This window comes from Microcaecilia unicolor, chromosome 4, assembly GCF_901765095.1.
Source record: "Microcaecilia unicolor chromosome 4, aMicUni1.1, whole genome shotgun sequence".
Classification (NCBI taxonomy): domain Eukaryota; kingdom Metazoa; phylum Chordata; class Amphibia; order Gymnophiona; family Siphonopidae; genus Microcaecilia; species Microcaecilia unicolor.
Window position 1 is genome coordinate 38,093,254 of NC_044034.1, and position 22,132 is coordinate 38,115,385.

Genomic DNA, 22,132 nt, shown 5'->3' on the forward strand with positions numbered 1-22,132 from the left:
CTAATTTAGGGGCTCTTTTACTATGGTGTGACAAACAGTGGCCTTTGCATGCCCTTGGGTAGGTTTTTTCCCATTCTCTAAGGTCATTTTTGCTGCAGCTGTAAAATGGACAATTTTTGATGTTTTGGTATTAATGGCCATGTGCTAATGTGGGGATTGGCATACGCCCAATGTTAAGGCATGAACACAGGATCTTATTCACTCCAAAACACAGATTAACCCTAAATGAACACAGTGTATATAAAAGTTCTTAAAAGGTTCTGTTGTAAAGGAGGAAATGACCTCATAAATATATGGCAATATTACAATGGATAGCACAAACTACTTCCTTTCAGTGTTCTTCTTGCCCACAGTTAAAACAGTAATCATAGGTCAAAAACTTCCTTAAAATACAAATAGTGCCCAAAGTCTCTACTGATAAATGCTCTGGTCAAATAAACTTTAAATGATTAAACAAAAAAGCACTTACCTTGTGTCACCAATCTTGGAATGTCCACCATCAAAGACAAAGTTGCTGCAAGTAATAACGCACTCGCTCACACTCTCGAGCATAAGAAGAAAGCATTGCTGGTCCCGAGAGGGACCCGTTTTCGCTTCAGGCTTCTTCTGGAGACCTCACTGATGAACAAAGTGCAGTCAGATAGCGTTGAGCAGAATGGATGATGCTGCGAGGTCTCCATAAGAAGTCTGAAACGAAACGGGTCCCCGTCGGGACCGACACTGCTTTCTTCTTGTGCTCGAGACGAGGGGCGGGAGGGGGGTCCAGAGCCCAAGGTGGGGGGGGGCACATTTTAGCCCGACCCCCCCCTGCCGCTGACCCTCCCCCACCACTCTCAGACCCTCCACGGCGCTGCCGACCCTCCCCCACCACTTACGACCCACCACTGCCGCCAGGTACCTTTGTTGGCGGGGGTCCCCAACCCCTGCCAGCCTTAGTCTTCTTCAGCGCCTGTCTCCAGCGCGTTCGCTGATCTGTGCTGAGTCCTGACTGACGTCCTGCATGCACGAATGTGCAGGATGTCAGTCAGGACTCACAGCACAGATCAGTGAACACGCCGGAGACCGGCAATGAAGAAGACAAGGCTGGCGGGGGGTTGGGGACCCCCGCCAGCAAAGGTACCTGATGACGGGGGAGGGTCGGCAGGATGGGGGGGGGGTCGAACCTAGAGGAGACCAGGGCTAAATCTGGGGGGCCCATGCTCCCCGTGGCCCCACCTAGCTACGCCCCTGCTCGAGACAGCGAGCGAGTGCTATATTACGGCAAATTTGTCTTTGATGGTGGACATTCCAAGATTGGTGACACAAGGTAAGTGCTGTTTTTTTTTTTAATCATTTAAAGTTTATTTGAACAGAGCATTTATCAGTAGAGACTTTGGACACTATTTACATTTTAACGATTACCGTTTTAACAGTGGGCAAGAACGAACACTGAAAGGAAATAGTTCATGCTATCCATTGTGATATTGCCACAGTTTTATGAGGTCTATTCCTCCTTTATAATAGAATTTTCATAATAGAATCTTTTAAGAACTTTTATATTCACTGTGTTGGTTTGGCATTGGTACACAGCCATTAATAAAAGTTACTCCATGAGTACTTACCATCACCCACCCATTTTGTAGGCAATAAGTGCTCATGCCATAATCCTGTGCTAACCAATTAGTGTACGGGAATGTAACTGCGTTAGCTGATTAGCGCAGGAACTCCCCCTGACACACTCCTAATTAAGAAAAAATGTGAAAAAATAAGTAGCATATGGAATAGCGTGGTCTAAAATGATATTTACCGTAAGACACCGTGGGGCGTCATTTTTAGCTGCGTTGGGTGCACCTTATTAAAAGTGACCCTTGTTGACTTTAAAATGCTAGTACTGATTGGCTGCAGTTCATGTCATTGGAGAAAGTGCCAATATTGTTTTTTTAGTTCATCTAGATTGTTTTATGTATATTTTGAGAAAGAGATTTAACATTTTGTGTTGGAATAAAATGTGTTGACTCCTTTTGCAATCACTAAGGGAGTCCTTTACTAAAGATTAGCACATATCATCTTCAAAGCCCCCATAGGAATAAAATAGGTTCTGTGGCAGATAACGTGCACTAATCTTTAGTAAAAAAACAAAAACACCCTTAAGTGACATTAGCAATGTTTTTCTGTCTAAGGCATTTTGCTGACTTGAGCTTTTCTATTTATAGGAGAGGCCTGCTGACAATTTACATGGCCAATTTGGTAAGTGATTAATTTATTTTGTTACGCTGTACTTTTGCCTGATTAAATAACAGTATAAATGGAGTTTACAATTTTTTCCTGTAATTTAGATCCCCATGAAATTATATTTTCACGTTCCTTATTTCTTTTATATAGTATTTTTCCTTTCTTTATGGTGATTCTTTAATTACTGTAACAGATTATAGTCTTGTGTAAAAATTGTTTAAATTAATAAAAATAAAGTTAAAAAAAATAGACTTTGGAGCTCTTTTTGGAGTGGATGAGTGCAGTGGGATTTAAACCTGGTGACCTGGGTTCAATTCCCACTGCAGATTCTTGTGATCTTAGGCGAGTCATTTAACCCTCCATTGCCTCATGTACAAAAAACCTTAGGGGTCCTTTTACTAAGATGGGCCTAAAAATGTGCTGCGCTAGTGTAGGCGCGTGTTTTGGACACGCACAGATCCATTTTTCTGCGCACCTGTAAAAAAGGCCTTTTTAAAATTTTCGCCGAAAATGGACGTGCATCCAGTTTGGGTCTGAAACCTTACCGCCAGTCATTTACTTAGTGGTAAGGTCTCACACGGTAATTGTCTACGTGCATAGAATGACAATTACCGCCTGGTTTCCGCCGTGCGCAGGAAAATAAAAATTATTTTACGGCGCGCATAGTGGACACGTGTAAAATACAAAATTACTGCCCAGGCCTCATGGTAACCGGGTGGTAACTACAAATTGACACACATTGAATGTGCATTGGGTGCACATTGGCGTTACACAGCTTAGTAAAAGGGCCCCTTAGATTATGAGTACAATAGGGACAGAGGAAAAGTACTTGTATATAATGTATTCAGTCTGCATACATCTAGTAGCACTATAGAAATTATTATTGTAGTAGTTGTAGTCTTTTATTTATTTTATGTTCACTTAACCATCTATCCCCCCTTCAATCTGTTCAGAACTCTGCTGCACGTCTTATATTCCGCCTGAACCGATATACTCATATCACCCCTCTCCTCAGGTCACTTCACTGGCTTCCAATCAGATACCGCATTCAGTTCAAGCTTCTTCTTACCTACAAATGCACTCAGTCTGCAGCCCCTCACTACCTCTCTACCCTTATTTCCCCTTACGTTCCCGCCCGTAACCTCCGCTCACAGGGCAAATCCCTCCTCTCAGTACCCTTCTCCACCACCGCCAACTCCAGGCTCCGCTCATTCTGCCTCGCCTCACCCTATGCTTGGAATCAACTTCCTGAGCCCTTACGCCAAGCCCCCTCCCTACCCATCTTCAAATCCTTGCTCAAAGCCCACCTCTTCAATGTTGCTTTCGGCACCTAACCTTTATACCTTTCAGGAAATCTAGATGGCCCCTATTTGACTGACTATACATTTGTCCTTTAGATTGTAAGCTCCTTTGAGCAGGGACTGTCCTTCTATGTTAAATTGTACAGCGCTGCGTAACCCTAGTAGCACTTTAGAAATGTCAAGTAGTAGTAGTAGTATTTGGAATTTGCTATACTGCACAAATCTGACTAGCAGAGCTAGGGAAGGGAAATGGGACTTGATATACCGCCTTTCTGAGGTTTTTGCAACTACATCCAAAACGGTTTACATATATTCAGGTACTTATTTTGTATCAGGGGCAATGGAGCCCAGAGTCACAAGGAGCTGCAGTGGGAATCGAGCTCAGTTCCCCAGGATCAAAGTCCACTGCACTAACCACTAGGCTAAGGAACTCCATATTATCAATAGCAAAGACCATCCAGACACAAAATGTATGGTAAAGTATTACACTTAGTGCATATTAACTGCAAAAATTAGCATGTGGTATGTGCAGAGTCTATGCAGTAAATGCTGGGGTGGCCAAAATTTGCCCTGCATTACTGCATAGGGCAGACACTTAACCTACCCCCCCCCCCCCCCCCCCCCCGTTTACTAAATTGCGCTAGCGGCTGCCTTGCGCTAATGCCGACACAGCCTATTCACTTTGAATGGTTTTTGTTGGCATTAGCGCAAGGCAGCCACTAGCACAGTTTAGTAAACGGGGGTAAATGTGGTGCTAGATCAGTGATGGGCAACCTTTTTGAGCTTGGTGTGTCAAAATTCGCGAAAAAACCGAGCATAACTCGGGTGGTGTGTCACTTTGAGAAAAATCTACTAGGACCGCCCCCGGGCCCCCACTACCCGAGATCGCTGCCCACCCGAGGTCGCTGGGCCCCCCCCTCCACCTGCTACCGGGCCCAGAACTAACCTTAAAGCCTCCTTTCACGTCGCAGCAAGCAGCAGCAGGGCAGACCTCTCCTCCTTCCTTCTGTGCTCTGCCCTCACGGACGTTACGTCAGGCGAGGGCGGGACACGGAAGGAAGGAGTGGCCTGCCCTGCTGCTGCTTGCTGCGACGTGAAAGGAGGCTTTAAGGTTAGTTTCCGGGAGCGAGGAGGGAGGGCGGACCACACTGCGGCGGCGCCGCGTGTCATCAAAAATGGCTACGCGTGTCAGTGCTGACACGCGTGTCATAGGTTCGCCATCAGGGTGCTAGATAGTGCGACTCCTGCTATCTGGCACTTCAGGTAACATAATGCTGGCCCAAGCAGATATAAATAATGTTCCTCAGACCTTCTGTGGCAGTGTTCTCCCATCTAATACTCCCCGACCTTCAAATCCCCAGTGATAAAACCAAACCTGTTTGACACTTCCATGACAAGACTTGGTGACATTTGGTTGAGCCTTTCCCTGAACCCAAGCTCCACCCACATGTATCAGTAGAAATTCTTCACTCAACCCTGGCTCCGCAACATCCCCAGAACTTACCCAGAGTTGATTTTTTTTTGTTTTTGTTACATTTGTACCCCACAATTTCCCACTCATGGCAGGCTCAATGCGGCTTACATGGGGCAACGGAGGGTTAAGTGACTTGCCCAGAGTCACAAGGAGCTGCCTGTGCCTGAAGTGGGAATTGAACTCAGTTCCTCAGTTCCCCAGGACCAAAGTGGTGGTGGTGGTGTTAGCTGGGACAAGAGTTCTCCCCTCTGCTCCCGCCTCATCCAATTCCGAGAACCAAAGTGCCTGCTATGAGTTTTGTGGTAGTACCTTAAGGGGACATCCTTTAGGGGTGTCGAGGTTCAGTATGGGGATTGGGGGGGGGGGGGGGGGGCGTGAACCTCTAACACTTGGTCTTAGGTTGAGGTACCAGACCTCAGGTAGTGCAGCTTCACTTAGCACCTCCTTTTGAGATGACGGTAAGTTCAGTCACATCATTGGCACTCAAAAAAACTAGTTCACTTTGAACCTTTTTAAAGTTGGCAGAATATAAATGCCACATCATATCACATCACAGATCCCTGTGGTACTCTGCTGTTTACTGGCCTTTATTGAGAGAATTGTCCATTTAACCCTACTTTTATTTTTTTAAATCTTTATTTTCAGTGTCATGTCAAGATAAGTCACCATGTTGACTTAAGCATATCAAAATAGAAGACTGCTGAACCCATAACACTGCTTTGTTATTTTATTGTAATTTTATGTAATTTAACAATAAATATGGACAAGTGACACACATAACTATAGTCTTTCTGCGTCTTAGTTGTAGCTAATCACTTAGGGGCCCTTTTAATAAGTGTCGGTAAGCCTGTTATTGTTTGCTAATTGCACATTTTTTTGTTCATTGTTCCAGTGTGAGAATAAACACATTTGTTCTGCCTCTCTGGACTGATAAAGAATCTAAGTGCACTATATATAATCTGGGGGTTATTGTCTATAATTGGTGTTAATTGGCACTAATTAGCAGTTACTGCGCAACTGCCCTTAGTCAGGATTCTGTAAATTGTGCATGCAAAATCCATGGCATGCACGGGTCAGAGGTGTGCCTAGTACTTATGCGTGTAGGTTATAGAATACTTAGTTAAGCACTTAACTGCCTACATTTAGGCTTGTCCACTGCACAAACCAGGACTGTTAAGCCACAAAAGCATATATGTCTCTACTGTGTGTCTCACATACTGTCACCATTTACAAACAATGACATCGTAATATTTTTTGAGTACCCTCAGATATAACCCACTGTTCAGTGCAGACAATCAAGCTGCTAATCAGTGATATAGCACTTCTTTCATCGGGTTACTCATTTAATTTTTATTGGGAGGGTGTTTTTTGTGCATAACTCATACACCATCACCCAAGTGCTATAAATATTGTTCAACCACTTTGCACGAAAAAATGTCGTGAAACACAGTGTACTTAGCTTAGTCTCGCCGAGAAGAAATCCAAACTAAGGATTTCCAACAAGTGCCTTCCCCTGAAACCACCCGACTCCGCGGGTTTCAAGCACTTTCATCAGGGACAAGGGTTAAGGCCATGATCTCTCTCCATTTAAATCCTTCAGAAGCGCTACATTTAGGCTTGTGCATTTACACCAGCCATTGAGCTGGCATATGTGTTCGCTTGTAACTATGGACTCGTGTTAGTATTCTATAATGGTGGTTATGTGTGGAACTGCCATTTTAGAAACTGCTGTAAAAATCAATGAATCTTTTCCCTAGAAAACTTTGCACGCTAAGGGCTCTTTTTACAAAATGGCGCTAGCCATTAGCGTTCGCTGAACACGAAGAAGCCCATGGGAATTGAATGGGCATCTTCACATTCAGCTCACCGCTGATCGGTAGCGCTGCTTTGTTAAAGGAGCCCTTAGTCACAGTTGGTTAGCTAACAATTGATAATAAATTTAATTTTAGTCTTTGTTTCTGAGTCACTGACATTTGTTTTGTCAACTTTGTAAAATAAAAAAAAATAAAAATAAAAATTGAGCTGTATTTCAAAAGCTCTCCTTAGGAAGAATCAGATGCAGATGTTTTAAAGTTGCCTGGCTAAGTGTGTTCTACATTACATGATAAAAGCTTTGGAATATTTTGGAATTCAAGACTAGGTGCCCCATCTGGGAGGCTATATAATTTCACTACTTTATGCTTTGTGGCATAGCTTTCTTTGTGTGCCTATAAAGAGAGATGCTTTAACTTAAACTGTTTCTTAAAAAAAAACAAAAAACAACAACTTGCCATTCAGATTAAAAATAAAATAAAAAAGGTAAGTGATTCAAAATTAAATTTTCTTTGGAATGAATGGGGCATAATTTGAGCTAATTTGATTAACAGCGCAGTTAACCTAATCAAATTATATGTAATTGCTTTCATTTGAAGGGCTTCTATGGGGTCGAGTGTCGGGGTCATTGTCACCACCACCACAGTAAATTGTTTAAAGACAAGGTTTAAAATTAGTAGTCATGTGAACGTATACACTGCTGATGTCTTCACTTTTAAATCATACAGTAATAAAGTTAGGGCCCCAGCAGCTGGCTGTTCTGCAGATTGACATGGCTAATTAGCTTTGGCATGTTAGCCCCAGGAAACCTCATCCATCGCTTCAGAGCAGGAAGTTTGGCAGAAGAAAGGAAAATATACAATACTTTTTCTCTCCCTTGCTTTTGTGCAAGACTGCTTTGCCGTCCTGACGGTTCAGAAAAGCTTTAGGATCTGATGTTAAAACAAAATGAACTTCTATAGGTGTTAGGCAAAATTGTGCAATTTTGGAGTATTCTAATATTGTTTACACTTTTAAGGAAGTTACAAAATCAAGTATAGCAGTTACTAGTAATCAACTTAGAGCCTGATGTAATAAGCTGTGCTGCCCTGTTGTATGGCAGTTTTACTTTTGATTTTCCCAAAGCCGATGCAGTGAGGGTTTTAACATGGAAAAATTCTTAGTAGAACCCTCTTGCTAAAGGGTAGCATGTTCAGCATTCAAAACACAGGCAAACTGTATTCAAAACACAAGCAAACTGTCTGAATCAGGAATTGCTTCTGATTTGAGAACACAGTCTGAATTCAGTGCAGGTTTTTTACTTAGTGTTTCCTTTTAGTGCTGGATCCTTATTTCAGTTTGAGCCTGAAGTAAAGATTCTATGCTAGGGCCATTTGAAATAAGTTTAAGTATTTCACCTCAAGCCTCATAGCCCAAGTGGGTCTGGTAGTCACTCCCAACCTGAGGCTATCTGGTCCAGGAGCCATGAGTGCAGGCATCTCTGGCCCAGGCACTCTTTACCAGAGAGTCTTCAATGCAGCTGGACTCCCTGAACCAATAACTCCACCTGTCTGGTGAGGCATCTAGGAGTGGTATCCTTGTCCCACCACCATCTTGCAAAATGATGGGCCTGACCCTTAATGGTACATCCTGATGCACCACTAGGGAGTCAGGCTGCCAAATAAGGCAATGCTTCCTAGGCAATGCCTTATCTAGAGTACTGACCTCTATTGGTGCATCCTAACACATCACTAGAGGTCAGGCATTTCCATTTTTTAAGATGACAGCAGGACAGGCAGGATAATACTGGAATTTCCCCCTGATCTGCTAAGTATTATTGGACAGGGGGTCTCCAGCTTCACTGGAGGCACTTTTGTAAAGGGCTTCCCTGTGCCAATGTCCTAGATCAGATATCCCTGAAGAGAGGGGGTTGCAGATAATTATTGGTTCCGGGGGTTTAGCTGCATTGGCTAAGGATGGGAATCTTTGCAGGTGGCGGTGGGGAGCGAGGTTTGTGGAGTCCAGTTGGCATTTTGTTCTTTCCCTTCTGTCAGTACAGGATATGGTGACAGGAAGGGATACATTTTATTCAAAATGCAGAAAACTGCTGCAGATTACTTTGGCGGTCAGTGCTGTTTTTTTTTCTCAGTGCACACTTGTTAGTATCATGGTAAGTTATATGCTATTAGTTTATTTCAGTGGGAGTCAAAGGTTTTTTTTTAATCTGTTCACTGAAGCTTAGCATACCATTTTAATGCTTGGCTTATAGCATTGAGCCCTGAGTTTGGTACAAAGAAGATGTTGTCTGCTTTATGTATGACTGGTCTGTTTTGAATACATTTTACTGCATTTTGTTTACATAAATATAACTTGCCATGACCTATAATTGAAAAAGGTGTAAACTAATCCCCCCCCCCCCACAAAGTTTATAATAAACATTTTCTATGTTCCCTGTTATTATGGATTTGATTCAGAGAGCATACCGTATTTTTCGGACTATAAGACGCACCGGACCATAAGACGCACCTAGGTTTTAGAGGAGGGAAATAGGAAAAAAATTTTTTTTTCCTTTTTCCCTCCTCTAAAACCTAGGTGCTCCGGTGCGTCTTGTCCAAGTTCGGGATCGCCCTCCCCTACTCACGTCACACGATGTTCTCTGGTGGTCTAGTGACGTCGGGGCAGGAAAGAGCCCCCTCTTTCCTGCCCAGCGCGCTGCTGTCCGTCCTCCTGTATGCTGCCTGACGGTCTCGGCGAGATTCAAAATGGCTGCCGAGACTTCAATTCTCGGCGGCCATTTTGAATCTCGCCGAGACCGTCAGGCAGCATACAGGAGGACGGAGAGCAGCGCGCTGGGCAGGAAAGAGGGGGCTCTTTCCTGCCCCGACGTCACTAGACCACCAGAGAACATCGCGTGACGTGAGTAGGGGAGGGCGATCCTGAACTCGGGGGGAGGGCGATCCCGAAATCGGACCTCGCTACTTTCGGACTATAAGACGCACCCCCCATTTTCCTCCCAAATTTGGGGGGAAAAAAGTGCGTCTTATAGTCCGAAAAATACGGTACTTCTGTTTTCTGAACTAGTCGTTTGCATCTTTGTGCTGTCCTCTTATCTCACTTGCACAATATCCCTGATGCTAATGATTACTTTAGACCTTTTCTCTTTCCCAAGTGTAGCCATAACTTGTAATGTCACTGAGGTGGGTATATAACCAATTTTTAGTGTCTTATGGCCAAATTTACTCCTTTCCCCTCTTAACTTTAACTCAAGGCACACAGACCATTAAGGGTTCCTCTCTAATAAGTGGGCTCACTATAGTGGGTAGCAAAAGAGTTACATACAGAAAAACAGTAAAAGGCCACTGGAGAACAGAGTTGTTTTAATATGAAAAGTCATTTTAATGTGGGAATCGAACTCAGTTCCTCAGTTCCCCAGGACCAAAGTCCACCACCCTAACCACTAAGCCACTCCTCCACTCTAGTTATTCAACTCCCAGTGGGCGGTGTCCAATTTCTTAGGACAAGTGGCATTCAGCCACACGAGATCAAGCAGTAATAGGTTTGTATGCCCTTAGAATCTGGGGCTGCACATACGCTTCACTGAATGGATCAGTATATGAATAACGAAAAAAGACAAATTGTCCATTGGATTAGGATAAATTGGTTACTACATTGATCAAAACACTTCAAAGATACATTAAAGGTCTCCTTGGTGGAAGTTCATGCATTTCAGCATATTTCATACATCTAAGAACAGCAAAGATGTAGATTGTACGCCTTACTTCTGGTGAGGCCATATTAAAGTATCTTTTATACGGTTACAGAGGTTGGATTATTGAGCCTCTAGGTGGCAACAGGGTTACTGTGCTCTTATCTCAATGGTGTCTGTAGATAATTCTCCTTCAGATGTTATTTGTGTTCTCTGAGTGCTGAAAGCTTGACTTGTGAATAAGTTAAGGATAAGTCATTGGCCCCCAGATTCTGTATATCACACCGAGATTTCCGCATAACAATGTGCATAACCTGGTTGGTTAATAAGCTAACCAGCGCTGATAATTGGATGTTAACAACCAATTATCAGCACTAATTTACTATTTGGTAAGTGTATTCTGTAAAGTGGTGTGTGTAAATTCTAATGCACACTGCCAAAAAGGGGGCGTGGCCATGGACATAGAATGGGCGGTACGTGGGCATTCCAAAAATTTACACGCAGGTTCTGCCTTGGACCAAGCTCCCAGAGGACGGTAAATAAGGAGTAGGGTGATTTGATTTGCCCCTTGAATCATTGCAGAATTTGCACAGCATATATTCCAGTTCAGGGAAAACCCCAGAACTAACTAAAGATTTGTGGAAAAAACTCTTAAATATAAGAGCAAGTCCATCGCCTTTTTTACCCGGTCTTGGAGAGTGAAGAGCACCATAACCAGGTGGATAGATGTGAGGCAATATCAGACTATCAGTTTCTGTGAGCCATGTTTCTGAGATAAACAGAAAACCCAAATCTGAAGATTCTAGCAGATCTCTGAGTGAGAGAGCCTTGTTCCTCACAGACCTGGTGTTGATATAAATGACAGGGACAGAATTGAATTGAGACTTGTGTTTCAAAGGGGAGACTTGTTTGGGTAATTTCAAAAGGTAATGAGTTTTGTTAGGCTGTCGATTGTTAGCCATTTGGTTCTGGTCTGTAGTGTTCTGATGGTATATATTGACGTTGTCTAGCAGGTATCTGATATTGAGTGGAGGAGTGGCCTAGTGGTTAGAGCACTGGTCTTGAAATCCAGAGGTGGCCGGTTCAAATCCCACTGCTGCTCCTTGTGATCTTGGGCAAGTCACCTAACCCTCCCTTTTCCTCAGGTACAAACGTAGATTGTGAGCCCTCCTGGGACAGAGAAATATCCAGTGTACCTGAATGTAACTCACCTTGAGCTACTACTGAAAAAGGTGTGATCAAAATCCAAATAAATAAATCCAAATAAATAAATTACAGTTATGGTGTTTCTTAGTACAGGGTTTTCTAGACGGATTGTAGATTACGAGGATTGGATTAGGCACTAAGATATTTTGTAAGTTGCAGCCCAATGTGTTCATAGTTGGTGGAGCAATTTCTATGGTTAATTCCAATAACAAATGACACTCCTCCACTCTAGTTATTCAACCCCCAGTGGGCGGTGTCCAGTTTCTTAGGACAAGTGGCATTCAGCCACACGAGATCAAGCAGTAATAGGTTTGTATGCCCTTAGAATCTGGGGCTGCACATACGCTTCACTGAATGGATCAGCATGTGTTTTTCCTTCACGTGGGTAATCCGCTGAACCCCATTCCTTATAGTCTCTGGAGGAGGGCTACAGGTGTATTTGTGTGTGTGTGTGTGTGTAGGGAGGGGGATATGAATTGGCGGGGGTGGGAAGTATGGCAGATCTACTTATGCGGGTCTCAGCCGATATTCAGCTGGGAGCTGTGTAAGTATCTTATGCAGGTCCTGGATAAATATAGGTCAGGAACCCACGTAAGGTTCGGGCAGCCAGCAACAATCCAGTCAGACCTAGATATTCAGTGCTGGTGCCTGGACATGGCCCGGCATTGAATATCCAGGTCTAATGTAGCTGCTAACGGTCAGAGTTTACAAAAACCACTACCTCCAGCTGAATATTGACAGCATTATTTTCTATCTGTTTTTTTGTTTCAGCCTTCCATCATACCATGTAAATGGTCTCTTCCATTTCTCATTGTAAAGTACTTGTAATTGTATAGAAAACAGATGGATTGCTTTATGTGCATTACTGTAAAGTGACAGAAGGTATTGCTTGGTTTATAGAAATGGTACCGTCTGATTGGTAGAGACTAAACCATTCAAAGAGGAGTTTCACTGTGTAAACAGTCATTGGCTTGGCATTCTGGTTGAGTGCCTGCCCATGGAATATGGCCTATGACATACTCCTTATGCCCTTTAAGTCAGAAAACTGGAGGAGGAGGGGGTGAGCTACACTACAGCCTGCAAATGTCTGTCTTCACTGAAGACAGCTGAGTTTGAAAAAAAGAACCTGTACTGGCCAGGTGGAAGAAAAACACTCCTATGCTAAGTTTATCTCTTGCAATAGCAAATCTTTGGATAAGGGAACATGTTAAACTTTTTTATTGCCTATTTAATCTTTGTCTATTTTTCTTTTCATATATGCCTATTAGGGAGTACCATTATAGATGGTGAAAATGTTTTTCTTGTTTTATAAGAAGTGAGCTATATACCCTGTGTTCTGGCTTTAAATGAGGTCAGATAGTTCCAATACTTTAGTGATGTCATCTATTGCCTCACTGGCTATTACGGATGGAACTCTAAGTTCAGTCATTTGTATTTGTTTTGTCTATAATGTAGGCTCTTATTTGAGACGCATCCTTACAAGTAATGGCAATATTTAAATGTCAAGAGAAGCCCAGACATAGAAATACCATTTCAGAACAGGGTTGATTATCCAGACCAGTGCAAGACTGTGCCAAAAAAGTCTCTTAAATTTATTGAAAATGATCACAGTGCAACAGTATTTCTGAAAATGGAAATAAAGGGCCTCTTTTACTAAACCGCGCTAGCGATTCCCGGCACGGCAAATACGCCGCAGCCCATTTAATTTGAATGGGCTGTGTCGCATTTGCTGCACGAAAATCGCTAGTGTAGTTTAGTAAAAGAGGCCCATAGTTAAATAAAATGAATCAAATGCACTGGGTATATTAATATGCAAAAGACTTACCTGCAGTATACGCTAAATAAAGTCGTCAGTGCTGCAGTAGTTTCTGTGTTGTGCTGTTATTATCTCTAAAGTGCCCAACTCCGTAGGTTTCGTTTTAAAGAACTGCTTCAGAAGCTCAGGTGAAGATGCCAGTTGTAACAGAAAGTTCCTTTCTTCCTCAAAGACAGCATACACTGCTGCTTACGGTTCTTGAATTTTAATGATTCACACTGCGCACACAGTACTACTTGTCTATGTATGTTTAGAGAGGGAGTCTGAGGAATAAAACATCATCCAAAAAAATGGCTATATTGTAATTCCTACTAATCATTTCTATAGTTCTGCTACTGTACACATTATATGCAGGTACTTTCTCAGTCCCTAGAGGGCTCACAATCTAAGGGCGTTTTTTGCGTGCGCTAAAATTGTGGGCATGCTAAACGTTAGAGACGCCCATAGGAATGCATTGGCATCTCTAACGTTTAGTGTGTGCTAAAAACGTGAGCACGCTTTAGTAAAAGACGCCCTAAGTTTTTTTTTTTGTACCTGGGGCAATGGAGGATTAAGTGACTTGCTCAAGGTCACAAGGAGCTGCAGTGGGAATTGAACCCAGGTTGCCAGGATCAAAGCCTGCTGCACTAACCATTAGGCCACTCCTCCCTCCTAATTTAAAGTTGTGTAGTGGGTGAAATGGAATTCTGAGGACCCCTCTACTTATACGATATTAGCATTTGATTCACTTTATTTAACTTTATTTCCATTTTCAGAAACATCGTTGCACTGTGATCACGTTGAATATATTTAGAATTGTTGGCACAGTATTATACTGGTCTGGATATTACTTCTACTACTACTACTAGATATCATTTCTAAAGCGCTACTAGACGTACGCAGCACTGTACACTTGAACATGAAGAGACAGTCCCTGCTTGACAGAGCTTACAATCTGGATATTGAATTTTGGTATTGTTTGTCCAGTGTTTTGAAACAATTTTTTGGTAGATAATTTCTCCACCCACCCACCCTCACCCACCCCCCATTTTTTTATACAGATAGCATCAGGCTGTTAAAAAGTTTAGAAAGCCCTATATAATCTATATATTATTATTATTATTATTTATTTATAATATTTGTAACATGCAGGAAAATTAAAGATGACAAAGTAGGAATAATAATTCAAAAGAATGACTAAACTCCTTCTTAGACCACCATAGCAAAGCAGGGAGTGGAACAAAAAATAATTAAGGGGCCCCTTTTACTAAAGGTTTGATGTGCGGCAATCCGGAACTACTGCCGGGCTTCTGCAGGAGCCCGGTGGTAGTTTCCATCTCCAGCACGTGCTGTTTCCGGTGCTACAAAAATATTTCTATTTTTGTACCACCGGGTTAGCGTGGCAGTCCTTACCACCATCTGAATGAATGGCAGTAAGTGCTTCTCCCTGAAATGGCCGCATGGCAATTTTCCAGTGAAAAAGACAGCCTTTTTCTTGCTGCGGTAAAAGGGGGCCTCAGCGCACATCAAAAACCCACACTGACACTAGGTCAGGCCCCCTTTTACTGTAGCTTAGTAAAAGAAACCCTTGGAGAGTTAACATGAAACAAAGGAAGGCAAAGGCCCTAAACTGAGGAGTAGCCTAGTGGTTAGTGCAGTAGACTGATCTTGGGGAACTGGGTTCGATTCCTACTGCATCTCCTTGTGACTCTGGGCAAGTCACTTAACCCTCCATTGCCCCAGGTATAAATAAGCACCTGTATACACTATCCAACTTATTTTCGAAAGAGAAAGATGCCCATATTTCGACCCAAATCGGGAGATGGACACCTTTTTCTCATGGGCGCCCAAATCGGTATAATCGAAAGCCGATTTTGGGCGCCTCCAACTGCAGTCTGTCGCAGGAACGGACAAAGTTGATGGGGGCGTGTCAGGCGTGGTGAAGGCGGGACTGGGGCGTGTTTATTGGTTGAGGAGAGATGGGCGTGCTCGGCCGATAATGGAAAAAAGAAGGGCGCTAGAAGCGAGAATTTGGGTCACTTTTTCTGGACCCTTTTTTTTCACGATCAAGTCCCCAAAGAGTGCCCCAACTGCCCAGATGACCACCGGAGGGAATCGGGGATGACCTCCCCTGACTCCCCTAGTGGTCACTAACCCCCTCCCACCAAAAAAAAAGAACTTTAAAACCTTTTTTTGCCAGCCTGTATGCCAGCCTCAGATGTCATACCCAGCTCCATCACAGCAGTATGCAGATCCCTGGAGCAGTTGTTAGTAGGTGCAGTGGACCTCAGGCAGGTGGACCCAGGCCCATCCCCCCCACCTGTTACACTTGTGCTAGTAAATGGGAGCCCTCCAAACTGCCCCCAAAACCCACTGTACCCACATCTAGGTGCCCCCCTTCAGCCATAAGTGATATGGTAATGGTGTAGAGTTCTGGGGAGTGGGTTTTGGGGGGGGATTTGGGGGGCTCAGCACCCAAGGTAAGGGACCTATGGACTTGGAAGGTATTTAAATTTTTTTTTTAATTGTTACAAGTGCCCCCTAGGGTGCCCGGTTGGTGTCCTGGCATGTGAGTGGGACCAGTGCACTACGAATCCTGGCCCCTACCACGACCAAATGCCTTGGATTTGTTTGTTTTTGAGCTGGGTGCCTTCGGTTTCCATTATCGCTGAAAACCGATACCGCCCAGCTCAAATCCACCCAAATGCGATGCATTTGCCCGGCACAAACCGTATTATTGAAACAAAAGGTGGACGCCGATCTTTTTCAAAAACACGGTCTGGCCCGCCCCTTCGTTGACCCATCCTCGGAGGTAAACGCCCATGGAGATGGGCGTTCGCGTTCGATTATGCTACTCTATGTGAACCGCTTTGAATGTAGTTGCAAAAACCACAGAAAGGCGGTATATCAAGTCACATTTCCATTTCCCCCTAAAACACCCTGCTGTAGAATCTATAAGCCATTACTCTTTTGAAATTAAAGTCCCACTGAAGATCTTTCTCATATCTATGAAGGCTCTCAGGTGTTGTGGATCAAAAAATACATATTTTAGTCACAAATAATGTATTGAGCATTTAACAAGGGTATGCCAACAAGAAAGATGTGCCCAAGGCATGAGTTTCTGCCCTTGTCAGTGGCGTACCAAAGGGGGGCAGCGGTGGGGGAAGTCTGCCCCGGGTGCACGCCGCTGGGGGGGTGCCGCGCGCCTGTCTGCTCCGCTCGTTCCGTGCTCCCTCTGCCCCAGAACAGGTTACTTCCTGTTCCGGGGCAGAGGGAGCATGAAACGAGCGAAGTAGACAGGCGCGCGGCACCCCCCCCCCCCCAGCAGGTAAAAATGCACCCGGGGGTGGCCTTTCGCCGGGGGTGGGGGGGTCACGCTGCACCCGGGGGGGGGGGCATCGGCGATCCTCCCCGGGTGTCAGCCACCCTAGGAACGCCACTGGCCCTTGTTGCTAAAAATAATTTCCTTCTTTCTTGCGTAAACCCATACTTTTTGCCCACAAAACACTCTGTGACTTACGAAAAAATAATCTAATCACAGCATTAAGATCTTGCTCAAATACAAATGATACAAGAAGCGTTGCTTGATCAGTTACATCAAAGAGTCTTCCAAAACAGCTGATAAATCATGTATCTTGTGACTTCCTTGTTGAGCTTGACTTCCATCTGCAGGTGTCTCTCCTGATAACTTTTGTGGTAACCGGTAGATAGTAAACCTTTTTTAAAGGAGGAATAGTCATAGAAGAATATTTTAAAACATTTATTAGTTTTTTTTTTGTTTGTTTTTAAGACATCAACAGGAGACTTTTCTTTTCTTAATATATGGGTAGTCAAGTTATATATTCACTGACCACCTGTAAAAATAGCCCAAGTTATTAGTTTGTAGTGAAAACAAGTCCTAGTATGCTTTTATAATATGAAAGTGTTTTAATTATCTCTCTATGGACAGTGGCTGTAAGGGCCGTTTTTTTTTTGCTTTTTCTGTTTGAAAGTTTTAATTTTCCAGTCCAGTTATTGTTGCTGAAAATTGAACCAAGTTCTTGAGTACATTCAGGCAGACAAAGTAGCCCTTTGAATGTTGAGGCAAAGCTCAAGCATTTACTGGAAAAGTTTTTGTGGGGGAAAACATGCAGATTAAGCTTGAATAAGGGTATTGTTAGCTAAATCTTATAAATTTTAAACAGGGACAAATAAGATTCTGGTAATGAATCTATAAACAAAATTAATCAAGCTATAAACAGCATTGATGCCTTTAACTGAAGTGCATTTTTGCTTTTTATAAAAGTGACTTTGTATTTGATTTATGGAGGATATTGGGTATGAATTAATATATTGTTGTATAATTGTCCCATAGATTCTTATGAACTTATGAATTGATACCAGAGTGAATTATTATTTTTTTAAAGATTTATAGCCCCTACTAGGCGGGTAACAATAAAAAAAATACATAATTGTAAAAATAAGACAAAAACATAAAATTATACACATAACCAGTTACAACAATTATGATGCTCATATACAATTCATCATCCTTCAATTCCTAGTCATTTTAAAATAATTGCTGTGGTCATCTAAATTGGCATCTTTCATATCTGCTATTAAAAGCTTCAGTAAGCAGATATGCCTTTAACAGATTTCGAAACTGAAGAAAATTCTCCATACATTATAAATCTAGAGGAAGAGAATTCCACAAACCCGCACCTAATTAATAAAGCAGAACGTCTGTGGTGATATAAAACAAGATGAACTGTAAAATAAGCTTTCACTTATCGTGTGGCCATTGAGGTGCCAGTAAGAGCTCCCACTCTACCCCGGTGGTTAACCCCCTGAGGTATATATTTTTTTATAAATCCAGCAGCGTTTTAAATGTCACATGCTGGAGGCAGAACTACTACCGGTGGCCACGTTAGGCCAGCAGTAGTTCCGGGGTGCCGCGTGGAAACCTTTTAGTAAAAGGGCCCCTAAATGATAAGACACCCAGAGGAATGTAATGGGCGTCTTATTATTTAGTGCGCTTTAGTAAAAGGACCCCAAAGTACTTTGAAAATGAGGCCCTTAATACATGATGATTTTAAGATTGGTAAGGACTCCAAAAAGTATGATACAGTATCTTTCTAAGCCATCCTATAATACATATTAAAATCTTTCTGTAGTAGCAATTTTTTGACTTACGGTACTGAAGCTGAGCAGCCTTTCAAAAACATGGCCACTGTGAATCTGACAGCATGGATTAGTTGCGTAACTAATATCTTAATTTTTTCATATTACTTTAATTTATGTAAGTGGTTAAGAACATTATTATATGATAAACACAATTATAAATAAAACATTTACAAATAAAACATTTAGGGCTCTGTTTACTAAGCAGCGTTGTAGGCGCATTGACGTTTTTAGTGCGCATTAACCATGTATGTGCCTACAGTATCCCTATAGGCGCCTACATGGTTAGAGCATGTGCTAAGTGTAGGCTCGCTAAAAACACTAACGCACTTTAGTAAACCAGGGTGTAGAAGTCAGAATTGAGACGTCTAGGTCATCACATCTCAAGTTTTACCAGTAATTCCGATCTGAATCTGCCAACTTAGGGCCTCTTTTACTAAGGCACTAGCGTTTTTAGCATGCGCTAATACTTAGGGCATGCTAAACGTTAGTGACGTCCATAGGAATATATGGACTTCACTAGCGTTTAGCACTCCCTAAATACTAGCACACAATAAAAAAGCTACCATGCCTTAGTAAAAGACCCCCTTAGTCTGTTCTAAAATATAGGAGACATGGATGTTTATGCACTAAGTACGTGTGGCTTAAATATCCATTTTCGAAAAAAAAAAAAAAAAACATTTAAAATTTCAGTGGGTTGAAAACCAGCACATAAATGTACGTGCTGACACTTCCAGATTTATCTTTTGCCAGTTAAAAAAAATACACACGTATTTTCTTGGTACTTTCACAGAACTAGTATCCCTTGCTAGTTTGGCTTTTCTTTGGGAGTGGGGGGGGGGGGGGGGGGTGAGGGGGACCACTAAGGAGGATTAAGGGGGAAGCCTCCCCTAATCTTTCCAGTGCAGTACAATTGGAAACATTTGCCAAAACCTGCATGTTTGGTAGCAAGTGTAAATCCTGATGCCCAACTGTTAGGACACTGACATTTATTCCCTTCTGAAATGGGAAATAAATGTGTATCTTCTAGGTATGTCCTAGTTCTGAGCAAAACACATCCAGACCCTTTCCCATTGCCATTTTCAAGCACTTCCCTTTTTTAGCATGCATATCCTGGCTTTTTAAAGTGGGAACTTAGACGTTTATGCATATCTCCAGCCTTAAACTGTCAAACTATCACTAAAACAAGTTAATAATAAGTTTGACAGTTATTTTAATAATTCAAGAATGGCAACTTGAAACAATGAGCTTTTAAAACCATTTTGGAACTTCACCAAAACTGATTCCAGCTTTAGATATAGGGAGCTAGCTACTAAGCTTATTTTAAATATTGCACTAACTAGCAATAATCTCACTAACTCTATTATTCTGTCCCGGGGAGCCTTTTTTAATGAGTCCAGAGAATATTAATTCCCACAAGGTCTCCCCGCCCCCTAGTCAAGACCTCCCCCCCAATTCCCGACAAGCACTTTATCCCTGATGATGCCCCCTGACTGTCAGAACCCCCTCCTCTGCCCCAGCCTCAACTTTGCTGAACTTCCTTGAATCTTGGTCAAGACCTGCAGAATTTCACCTCCCTGACTCCAACCAAAATTGCCCCAAACACAAGCTCCACTTGCTCTCTAAAGACCCTCAGGGACCTACCTAGACAGGTTCACAGAGATTTCCTTCGAGTTGTCTCCATTGAATAGCATTTCTACCTTAGATCTAGTGGAGGAGTAACCTAATGGTTAGTGCGCATTTCTACCTTAGATCTAGTGGAGGAGTAACCTAATGGTTAGTGCAGTGGGCTGAAAACCAGAGGAACTGTGTTTAATTCCCATTGTTTCTCCTTGTGACCCTGAGCAAGTCACTTCAATTGCTTCAGGTACAAAAACTTAGATAGTGAGCCCACTAGGGACAAATGAAGTACCTGTATATAATTTTATTTATTGCATTTGTATCCCACATTATCCCACCTATTTGCAGGCTCAAAGTGGCTTACATAGTAATATGTAAACTGCTTTGGATATACCACAGAAAAATGGTATAGTAAGAATCTAATAAACATAATCTTCCAGTAAAGACAACAGCAAAAAATTAATTTAGGGGGGAAGTAACTAATCTGCCATAAACTCTCAAATTTTACTGCAGCATATTGTACTATGGGAGTTACTAAGGGGTCCTTTTACCAAGCTACGGGAAAAAGGGCCCCATGCTAACGACAGGGGCCGTTTTTCGTACGTGCCAGGGCCCTTTTTACCACAGCGGGTTAAAAAAGCCCTCAGACCTACATGGCCATGCATTGAGGTGGCGATAAGGGCTCTCCCGCTAACCCAACGGTAACCGGGCAGTGTGCGGTGATGCCTGATTATTGCCGCACAAGTCATTTCCGGGGGCTTTCTTTTTCCCCAAAAAATAGCGTGCGCTTGAGGTGGGACTAACACCAGCGGCCGCGTTGGGCTGGTGGTAGTCCCGGAAGAGCGAGCAGTAAGCCTGCATTGGGTTTACTGCTGCTCTATAAAAGGGGCTCATTAGGGTCCCTTTTTCTAAGCCACGGTAAAAAGTGGCCTACGGTAGTGCGAACCAGTCTGCTAGGCGCTGCCTAGTCATACGCTTTAATCAGTCTGAGTCAGGTCCTGCCTTCTTCAGCTTCCGGACTCTGCCAGGTGGTTCCTTATGCCACACAGGAAGAGCCAACCTCGTCACAGTTCAAGGGTTCACCTTCCCCAACTGTGACGCGTGCTGTGCATCTCATTATTATGTGTTATGCAGTAAGCTAATTTATGTTATAGTAAAATTTGTTATAGTAATGCACAATATTGCCTTTCTAATGCATGTTCAAAGTCAAATATTGTGTTATTCCCTTAACTAACCCCTCAGTCTCTGCTATGACCTTGTTCTCTCTGATTGTTTCTTTTACTCCTTGATCCTCTAATGCTCCAATTGCCTGCCTCACAGAATTCTTGCTTTGAATGTACTTGTCAGTGCTTGTGGTATTTCCTCCTGTTTCCTTCCCTTGGATTCTTTGTCTGTTTTATGAAAAATGTTTGTTTTATTGTGAATTATTCACCACCTTTATGAAGAGATTCACCCAAGGCAGTGAAAGATTTTATTTTGGCTATAATAGACTCTTTCACCTCACTTTTTTTTTTATTTTTTTTATTTATTTATTTATATTTTTAATTACATCAAGAACATCTTGAATACAGATAAAGATGATTTAGTATCTTAAAACAAAGATTATCAAAACATAAACTTTAAGGCAATTCAGAAAATAGGGAAAAAGATCCATTACTCATCTATAGTCCACAATTAACAGGGGGTTTCCACATTTTTAGGAAAATCTGTAAATTTCAGAAGCCAACTTCTAAAATCAAATCATGGTGGCCGGTTTAAGCTATCCAGACAATATAAACTATCTATGGGGTTGATGTTACTATTGTCTCTGGTAATGGCTGAGGCAGGTCTCCCAGCTTTACTTCTAAAAAGGAATTCAGTTGACTTGC

The 22,132-nt window shown here is 42.6% G+C and overlaps 1 protein-coding gene across 1 annotated transcript in view; it reads left to right on the plus strand.

The window, feature by feature from the left end:
* Window positions 1-22,132, plus strand: part of TMEM135 (transmembrane protein 135) — a 351,789-nt gene that overhangs the window by 67,673 nt on the left and 261,984 nt on the right. Inside the window, exon 4 of the mRNA XM_030200157.1 lies at window positions 2,193-2,226. Within this exon, the coding sequence (XP_030056017.1) occupies window positions 2,193-2,226 (34 nt within the window). The remainder of the gene's footprint in view (window positions 1-2,192; window positions 2,227-22,132) is intronic.